Source organism: Alnus glutinosa, chromosome 10, assembly GCF_958979055.1.
Source record: "Alnus glutinosa chromosome 10, dhAlnGlut1.1, whole genome shotgun sequence".
Lineage (NCBI taxonomy): Eukaryota > Viridiplantae > Streptophyta > Magnoliopsida > Fagales > Betulaceae > Alnus > Alnus glutinosa.
Genome location: NC_084895.1, coordinates 14940142 through 14950069, shown reverse-complemented (window position 1 = coordinate 14950069; position 9928 = coordinate 14940142). Strand labels below are relative to the sequence as shown.

At 36.7% G+C, this 9928-nt stretch overlaps 2 protein-coding genes across 2 annotated transcripts; both read left to right on the top strand.

The window, feature by feature from the left end:
- The first annotated feature begins 1059 nt into the window (after positions 1 to 1059).
- On the top strand, positions 1060 to 1977 carry LOC133880088 (probable E3 ubiquitin-protein ligase RHA1A). Its single transcript, XM_062318968.1, has one exon. The coding sequence runs from the start codon at positions 1182 to 1184 to the stop codon at positions 1695 to 1697; it is 516 nt and encodes a 171-aa protein (XP_062174952.1). The 5' UTR covers positions 1060 to 1181; the 3' UTR covers positions 1698 to 1977.
- Positions 1978 to 5067: 3090 nt separating this feature from the next.
- On the top strand, positions 5068 to 9453 carry LOC133880590 (large ribosomal subunit protein eL24-like). Its single transcript, XM_062319576.1, has 5 exons — positions 5068 to 5193; positions 7737 to 7812; positions 7971 to 8072; positions 8148 to 8296; positions 9050 to 9453. The coding sequence occupies exons 1-5, from the start codon at positions 5183 to 5185 to the stop codon at positions 9204 to 9206; spliced, it is 495 nt and encodes a 164-aa protein (XP_062175560.1). The 5' UTR covers positions 5068 to 5182; the 3' UTR covers positions 9207 to 9453.
- The last annotated feature ends 475 nt before the right edge of the window (positions 9454 to 9928 follow it).

Sequence of the window (9928 nt, the reverse complement as noted above, 5' to 3'; positions counted from 1 at the left end):
GGCAGTTAAAGGTCCCCCTCCATCATTTCTCCTTTTATAGAACTAGCTAATTGCCTACAAAGGAAACTAACTAAATAAACCAAGATGTTCAAATCAGTGTGATGTTATCCAAGACCTACCTCGGCTGTCTGTCTGCAATGTTGCAAAGGACTTGTTTTTTATGCAATTTAGTGGCATGCCAACTTAATTAAGGAAGCCAATCCCAAGTGGTGAAATTAGAAAATTTCACTTGTTTCGCCCGGGCCACTATGCTATATTTCGAGAAATGATAGAGGGGGACGTTTAACCGGCTCTCCTCCCCTTCTTTTAAATAAAAAATACAGTTTTATTTTAAAAAAAAATTAAATAGTATATTTTAATGAATAAAATTATATATTTTATTGAAAAGATGAAGAGAAACCGATTAAAAGTCCCCTCTATCATTTCTCTCCCACCAGAAGCTCGATCAGTATGAGCAAAATTAGCAGTATTCTATTTTGCTAACTGCAGAAATCTGAATGCCATGGGCCCAGGCCTATGAAATATGGTGTCTGTAACCATGTCTTGTAAAAAACTCTTTAGAATTTATATTTTAAATTGATTTTCGTCATCATAATGGAAATCAAAGTGCATTAGTGGGATCTGACTTAGACGGTAAGAATAGCACATGTAAAGGGCGTCACTCTGACTTATCATGAAAAGCAAGTGAGGAGTACTGCAGATGGTATGATGATGATGACTCCTTTCTGTTCCCCACCTAACAATCTTGCGGTGTGTATCAAAAGCTGATGAGGATATGAAGAGGTGACGGCAGATGATAAAGCACGATACCAAACTAAAGGTCCATTATCCCATGCATGCAGCTGCTTTACCTTTAGCCTTATCATGGATTAATATAATTTAATAATTGATCATAAAGACCCACTGCCCTTGTGGCTTACTCCTATCATGTGCCCACCCGGAAGTGAGCCAATGACTATGGTCGGTGACACTTTATTCGCACGTACAGTCAGAGCCGAAAAGAAAAAGAAATAAATATATAAAGAAATGACTCCTTTGTTACGCATCTTCTTTTAGACGTCTATAAAAATGAGCACAAGGCTCCTGTGAATTCCCCCCTTTTCTCTCGATCTTCTTCCTTATCGATCTCCTGGTTGTTTGCTTGTATATTCGGTCTCTTATTTTTACGTGTGCGCGCTCTAATGGGTTTCTTTGTGGAGGAGTCCGCGGGTTTGCCGGCCGTAACTCATCTACTATACAAGGCAGCTCTTATAATTGCAGCGGTGAGATGGGTCTTGTGTTGGACTCTCAGACCCAGAGATAGGAGCCTCTCCTCAGCCTCTGATGAGGCAGACTTTCCTCCTTCTACAGTTGCTTCTTCCCAGATGATAAGAGACAATCTAATACTGACTACCTTCAGAGATGTCATAGAAAGACTGCCGGAGAATAGGAGTTTGAACACGTGTGCCGTATGCTTGAACCAATTAAGCATGCAAGACGAGGTAAGGGAGCTCAGGAACTGTTGCCACGTCTACCACAGGGAATGCATTGACAGATGGGTGGATCGTGATCATGATAATCACATGAACTGCCCGCTCTGCAGGGCTCCTTTACTGACTTCCTCACAATTCCAGGTCTTGAGTTGCGGGTCCAGGGACCAGCCCAGCTGGGCCGTAGAGCGGCTTCTCTACCTTTTTGGGGACGATCTGCTCTTTTAAGCTCATGTGATGGATAGTTGGATACCATCAAGATTATTCCGACTCCGAATCTCTGCAGCATTCGTAGTCGTCGGCAGTTTTGAATGGACTAGCTGGCCAATACCATAAAGTGGCAAGGCGAATGGGTTATTTCAACTTGATGAGAGGAAAAGCCAATCGGGGAAGGCTTTCTACTGTGGTTCAGCGCTGCTTGGGATTTCTTTTTTCCTTCTTTTTTTGAAGATATGGGATTTATGTATATACATCTTCTTTTGCAGTCAATACCTACTTTATTCTCTCACTTTCACATTGAGTTAAAGTATTATTAAATTTACATTTTTTTATAAGCTTAATGACACGTCTGAGTGTTTTATTCTTTTAAATCTGACTTGAATTATAATTTAGTTTGCGAATTTCAAAGTAAATAAAGTTGGAAAAAATGTTTAAATAATTTGATTTTCTAAGATAAAATTAAAAAAAGTAGAGATACAATCTGATTTGTTTTTAAAAAATTCAAACACTATAGCAAATAGAATCTAGATTTTTCTTGAATAGGAAGGTCCTGATCTCACTCATAAAAAGAGTATTAAAGTATTAATTAAATGATTAAATTTATTACTTGTCGACGAGATCGTGTCCACCAATTTTTGAAGCGTTTCGAGTTCATTTACCCCAAATCGGTGCTATTGAACTTTACAAAAAAGTTCGTGTTCTAAAGTCAACATAGGGGGTTGGGGGTGGAAAAAGAACACTAAATACTTCATTCCACCCGTCCACATGATTGCATCGACTATCTGCATGCTCATTAAATTTACTGCCAAACAGATCGAGAAACAAAAAAACCTTGATAGGTAGCAGATTATTAAGATCGAACCACACTATCAAAAAATAATAATATTTTTCATTGTATCCGATTGACGTAAAGTTTACCACCTTGTAGATATCATCGACAAGATCGTGTCCACCAATTTTTGAAGTGTTTCGAGTTCTTTTACTCCAAATCAGGGCTACCGAACCTCTCGACAAAGTTGGTGTTCTGAAGTCAACCCTAGGGGTTGGGGGTGGGAGAACCTAATAACCGGCTCCGGCGCTTCGGGTTCTCAGTTACCCAGTTATAAATAACTGGGTACCAAACAAGTTTTTCGGTTATCTGGAGCTGGTTGGTGTCCGGTTACGGTTTCTTGGCCGGTTATAACCGGTCTAGAATTACACCCCTAAACAGAGACTCTCCAAGGATCTAGATTGTGACAATTTTGAAACTGTAGAGTTGATTTTGGAATAATATAAAATTCAGGTTTAATTTAAAACTAAAGCCAGGCTATGAAGTCAAATATGTAATATCTATTTTTCTTGGTCATATGTGCAAATTGGCTTGCTAGCTACTCATTATCATTACTTCCCATTGGACATCTTAATAGGGTTCATTAACTCCTCTTTTCATCAATTTAATTAAAAAAAAAAAAAAAGTTAAACTGAATTTTTAATCTTAAACTATAAGATTAGTTGCAATGTTTTTATAATTAACATTAATTGAACCGTTATTCTCCTAATAGGATTAGTTTCAATATATCCCTATTATTAAAGTTCCTTCACTTTTCATTATACTTAAGCATAAGGTTGTGATAAGCTTATCACATTACCACATGTTCATGTATTTCTATTATGATCAATGTTATTCAGTAGACTGTTATACGATTATCATATAGATAGATGATATGAAAGTAAAAATTGGCACTTGAAAATCAATGAATGATTTTCACTACCGATCTTAAGGGTGAAAAGGCGGTTGGTGAAATTTAATAACTGCCTTCGCAACTGCCTTTGACAGTTAATGGTTATTTAATCAACAACAGCACCACTAACCGCTTTTACTTGGTTGGGCCTATTTTGGATGTTGGACTTGTTTTTTGGGCTCACTTCAAATGTTTTTGGGTCTTCTTTTAGAAAAAAAGAAAAAAAAAAAGAAAGAATAGCTCACTTCTCAATTCTCTTAGTTACTAGAAGCTATAATGTATTTCTAAACCATTTGAGATGGCCGCTTCAAATCACAATATATAAAAGAATAGCCCTATCAGCACTTCAACTTCTCGCAATCCACTTTTCAAGTATTCATAGATTTTCAATTTTCCACCACTAAAATTTGCTCAAGATGACACTGAAAGTCTTACCTACGATGAGGACAGTCAAGTGAAAACAAAACCATCAACATTTTATGGGATTACTACCTACTTAACAGAAACTATATATCATGGATCCGTAGAAGCAAAATAAGTTTCCCTAACCCCAATGGGTTGGCTCAGTTGGTTAGAGTCTAAGACGGTAGGGCATTTCTCTATTTTGATCCCAGGTTCGAATCCTGCTGGGTGCAAACTCCCTCTTGGGGCCAACCACCCAGGTTGTGTGGGGGGAGGGGGGGTCGTCATTGGCTTCTGACTATCTGCCTGTGATTTAAGGTCAATGCCTAGAGTGACTTCGGACATTGGGCTAGGGGATTAGTCCTTGGTTCTTGGCATGCAGTCACTGCGCTCGGAATGTTTGACTACCACCTTGGTGGGCCAGTCGTTCAGCGAACGAGGTACATTGCAGCTATAGGGAATGGAGGATACCCCTAATAAAAAATAAAATAAAATTAGTTTCCCTACCTAGATACCAAAAAAAGGAAATGAGAGAGGCAATCTGAAAAGTTACCGTGTCGTTTAAGAGTTTTGGAGAGAGCAAGGTCTTGTAGCAAGGAAGAAGCTCCTTGGTTAATGATAGTGAAAATAAGATGGCTTTGGGGAGAGAGGGATAGAGAAAAAGAGAGGCAGTGCGGCGAGCCGGCAAGGGGGGCAATGCGGCGTTGAATGAGAATGACAAAATTAAGGGTTGAGCTGTTGAGGTATTAAGGAAGATGAGATGAATTTCGAGAGAGGCTCGAGTCGAGAGGCAATGCCGTGCTGCGCTAAATGAAGGCTAGGGCTAAAAACATATAAGTTTAAAAGCCTATAAGTGAAATGACGTCATTATATATATATATACATTAAAAGGCGATTAGTGGTTTTTTCCAACCGCTTCTAAAGGTGGTTAGGCCGTTAGTGGATGGTTAATAACCATCCGTCTTTTTATCCCTAATTGCCATGTTATCTCAGTCATTTACCAATTGTATAAATAACATTACTTTTTTATTACTATTTTTTTGTGATCACGTAATAAATATTTAAAAATTAAGATTTAAATGTGATAGAAATTGAAAAAACAAAATTACCGGTGGGTGAAGAGTAATTTATCCCAAAAAAAAAACTCACTTTGGACCTGCAAGATTTGGGGCCTTCTGGAATGAAGACTGCATGAGTGTCTCTAGGCCCAATTGCTAGTGTTCAGTTGGGCCTATAGCCAATCATCTAAGGGCCACTCGTTTTCAATTTTATCAGCCTTTTTCACCTCAACCCTACTTACATTTTAGGGTTTCGATTTTCTGTTTAGGGTTTCTGCGAAGAGTAAAGCCGTAGAGCAGCAGAGCAACAGCCATGGTTCTCAAGTATGTTCCCGTTTCTTTCGGTTTTCTTTCCTACTCTGTTTGTTTGCCGAGGAAGTGTGAACAAGAAAAGAAAAAGAAAAATTGGGAAAAAATTCTTTGTTTTGAGTCCGATATGTCTCGTTTGTTTGTTTTCTTTGTCTGTTTTTCTTTTTCCCTGAGAAAATGAAAACATCGCCCCAAGTGGAAAATGTAATGGTATGTTTCGGACTCGATGTTTCTGTTTCTTTTCTTGTCTCGTATTTTCTCGGCAACCAAATGGAGGGTCACGTTCTTATTATTTAGGATTTCCCCCCTACATTGATGTTTATTTATAAATTTATCTATTAGCTAATACTTATTTATTATGATTGGTTTACACTGTGTTTCAATAGTTAGATCGTGATAACGTAGGATTGGATTATTACTAATGAGCTTTAGCTCAATTGGTTCTTCCTCCCTTTGTAATAAGATGGAGGGTGTGGTCGTGGTCCAAGCCACGTTGTTGTGAATAATACAAATTATTAACTTATTTTCTGTATTGGATCTGTTCTTAAAATGGAGTTTTTATGTTTAATTAGTTTTATAGCTTTGAGGTGAATGTATTGTCAATGAGCTAAGCTGAGTTGAGTGTTAGGTTGGTTGAGCTTGGGTTGGACATCTAGAAATGGTTTGACGTTGACCTGAGCCTTTAACTGAGGTCTCATCTCGAGCTTGGGGAGCTTGGTTTTTCATGCAGGGCAGATTGAAAATTTATGAATAGTCTGAATGGTGGACTGTCTTATAGATTTAAAGATTTAAATGTGTTAACCTTGTGAACCTTGTTATGGTATGTAAGAGATAATGAGTAGACTATCATAGGCATATGGTTGGTGGCTTTTTATTGCTAATCAAATGGAGAGATGGTGTTTTTTTCATGGATTTGTGGCTTGCACCATTCCCTCATAGCTTTTTGCTCCACATACTCCTATTCGTGTGTAATTTAGATAACCTTTGTTTGCTTGGGGCTTACAGGTAGTGTGCAAATGATTCTTCCCTGAAGAAATGTTATCATTCTGATTGTTGGTTATTGGTGTTCTCTCTTTTTGAAGTCAACTTGAGAGATTTTGACGAGGGAGTGGGGATGTCTTGGGTAGACAAGAGTTTGGTATCCGATATTGAAAATTTGTTTTCATTTCCTAGAGGGGGTTTCATTCTGTGGGATTATTTTGTTGAGGATTACCTAGAGAGCTGGTGGGATGATGGAGGTTGGTATTAGATGGATGTGCTAAGGGGTAGAAATGAATGAAGAACAAAAGAAGCACAGTTGAATAAGTTATGTGGGTGTTAGGATTCCAGAGCGTCATCTGCATGGCCTCGACATACTAGTTTAGACTTGGTCTTTTATTCTATAAATTCTTAAATAGTTAATTGTGGCGATATTGTTTAGAGGTAGCTTTCATTTGAAATTTCAAATGACAAAGATTTCCTGATTGGCTCATTTTAAAAAGAATTCAAGTAATTGGGTTTTTTTGCTACAGGATACATTGTTTCCATATTATATAGCGCTTTTGCCCCTACTAGTTAGGTGACTTCTCTTGTATATTTTTCTGTGTACATAGGGTGCTTTATGCTTTTAATGATATCTTGGTTACTTTTTTTGAAAAAATAATATTATATAGCGCCTTTTTCCTTGATGCTTTATTTGGTTGCTGGTGAAATTTTGATTTTTTCACTACCTGTGTCTTGGTAACCGACCGAGATTCTTCAGCAAAATAAGCCTGAGATGATTTATGTTTTTGCCATTAGAATATTGATTTTCAGAAAAAAATAAAAATAAAAATAATGCAGCCTAAATTTTTGGTTTCCTTACATAGCATATGGATGCTTTGCATGTATTTCAATTTTTTTGTTCACACTATGCTTTAAGTAATGAATTTTCAGCAAAGAAGACCGAATAAGTCTAGAATGATAACACATTTCTGACTCAGGTTTCACCTTGCTCTCCTTAGGATGCAGTACTTTCTTGCAATCAAAATATATCAGTTGAATTGTTAACATAAAAAGATAAGAAAGTATAAAAGGTTAAACTGAAACTTTTGTAAACTGGTGGGGAATGTCAGTATTATGATTATTTTGGCAATTCTTTTTTTTTTTTTTCATTTATTATTTTTCTATGTTATTCTTTGCATAGAATGATTTCTTGAATTATAACATGCCATATGTAGAGGGCAGTGGCTAAAGGAACAGTATGATATATCGTGAAGGTTATGTACTCATATTAAAAAAAGAAAAAAGAGGAAATACTTATCAAAAAAAAGAAAAAGAAAAAAGAGGAAATGTAAAAGTTACTGTGAAATGATGGAAATCATAACATCAAGCTTTGCTCTATTGATGATGAGAAATGGTTAATTAATGTTAAGACATTAAGTCATAGCCTGGACTATGGTTTATTGGTAACTAGAATAAGCATAAGCTATCCCTTTTTGTCCAACATGTATTATTCATTCATGCCTTTTTGTATGGCTTCAGCTCAATTTTACAAGAATTTCAATGTATATGCTCAGTACTTAATGCTGATCTTTCAGGACTGAACTCTGCCGCTTCAGCGGTGCCAAGATATACCCTGGTAGGGGTATCAGATTTATCAGATCAGATTCTCAGGTTAATTTTTTATTTAAACAACCATTGCCAAGCTTCAGGATTCTGCATTCAGTTTCCTTTTTCTTCTATCTCTCTCTCTCTCTCTCTCTCTCTCCCTCCTTTTCTTTTCCTCTTTGTGCACCGTGATTGATGTTTATCACCTTGTTTGGTTATTTCAGGTTTTCCTGTTTGCCAACTCAAAATGCAAGAGGTACTTCCACAACCGCTTGAAGCCTTCAAAGCTTACTTGGACAGCTATGTACAGAAAGCAACATAAAAAGGTGGAATTTCCTTCTGTTTTGTGATAAAACAATTCATCTTTGTGATTTATATTCTTACTCTCACATGACTCACAGGATGCAGCGGCCGAGACTGTGAAGAAGAGGCGTCGTGCCACCAAGAAGCCATACTCTAGGTCCATAGTTGGAGCTACCTTGGAAATTATCCAGAAAAAGAGAGCTGAGAAACCAGAAGTACGAGATGCCGCTCGGGAAGCTGCTCTCCGGTATGCTTCCTTCCCTTCCATTAAACTACCCCTCCTTCAATTTGGAGGTGGAAAAGATAATAAGACCTCTTGTGTAAGTATAAAAAAGAAAGACCAATCATCTGTCTGCCAGGAGTGGAGCCAGAAAATTGTGTTTGGGAGGGCCATGATTAACATGAATCTCGTAGATTTATACCCATTAGAATTGAATCCCATTCTTCTACATCAAAAAAAGGACAAACATCACAAGATAACAAAATAAATATTGCCATAAAAATGTTATTTTTGAAGCTAATCAAGTTGAACTATTGGTATATTGCTTTGCTAGAAATTTTACAATGTCATGATTGTTTATTACAAAATAGTGTTACTTTTCAACATTCAAATGGTTGTAATGAAAAAGAAACATTTGTGCTTAATTTATTACATATAATTTATTTTTTTCCTTATGTAAAGTGTATATATGTCATATCTTGGCATACATTTTCGCTGTTAGGACTTAATTTTCTTAGGTATTGCGATTAATACCCTTATGTTTAATAGAGGTATAATAAACTTTAAAAGCTTTTGGGGTTCCAAGCATTGTTTTTCCCAAGGGTGACATGTGAATAGCATTAGATTGCTAGGATTGTAAAAGATTTTCAGAGAACAGATAGAAGGTTTTTGGACTTCTGGTTTAGATCGAAGCATGCACCCAAGTTGTAAATCCCCTTCTGGGTGATTAAATTCCTTATTTTATATGATTGTCTGCTGAAGAGTTGCATATTTCTGCAGTGAAATTAAGGAACGGATCAAGAAAACCAAGGATGAGAAGAAGGCAAAGAAGGCAGAAACAACGGCCAAGACTCAGAAGTCTCAGAGCAAGGGAAACTTGTCCAAGGGTGCTGCCCCAAAGGGCCCTAAAATTGGAGGTGGTGGTGGAAAGCGCTGAGCAGCCAACTTAGACAAGTGAAATGTTGTCTTGGGTTTTGTTTTGGCTATGGCTTTCTTTAATTACAAGTGAACTTGAGCAGATTTAATTTGTATTTAAGTCATTACGTATTGGTTAGAACCATTGATATTGCTTTGTGTGTTTCATTTCCTGGTGAATGGTGTGATCGTTTGATGGTAAGTGTTGTAAACTGGCAACTCCTTTTTCTTTCCTGGTTTTAAATTGAGAGGTGCATAGTTTCACTTCATTTTTAGACTGAGTAATGCTATCAAGGAGGACCCAAGTCCGGTCCTCTCTTATTCTTCTTTAAATGGACGTGACTTTTAAAATTACCATTAGATCAAAATTTAATAGTAATTTATCATATATTTAATTGTGATTTTAAAAGTTATATTTAATTTTAGGAAGATTCAAAGAGGGACATGAGTTTGAATTTTAGTATTACCCTTTTGGACTATGATAGCTTGGGGCTGACAAATTTTTATGACTCTTAAATTTGACATGATCTCAATAAGAAATTATTGAGTTAGAATTGAAGAGTTTAATATATTTAATTAAATAGGTTGGACTATAGTTGACTTGTATAATTTTATACTCATGAGAATGATCCTGAAACATCTTTTCTAATTTATATTACAGTATGAGGACCGCAGGAAGATACCCCTCAACATGTTGGATGTACATCTCAACTCCCTTATCTAGAGAATAATAAATATCTAAAA

Bases quoted from the DNA above. Each gene is read 5' to 3' on its own strand.
- LOC133880088 (XM_062318968.1), top strand. From the start codon at position 1,182: ATGGGTTTCTTTGTGGAGGAGTCCGCGGGTTTGCCGGCCGTAACTCAT.
- LOC133880590 (XM_062319576.1), top strand. The intron at 7,813-7,970 runs GTTAATTTTTTA...TGGTTATTTCAG, and splicing joins TTATCAGATCAGATTCTCAG to GTTTTCCTGTTTGCCAACTC. The intron at 8,073-8,147 runs GTGGAATTTCCT...CATGACTCACAG, and splicing joins ACAGAAAGCAACATAAAAAG to GATGCAGCGGCCGAGACTGT.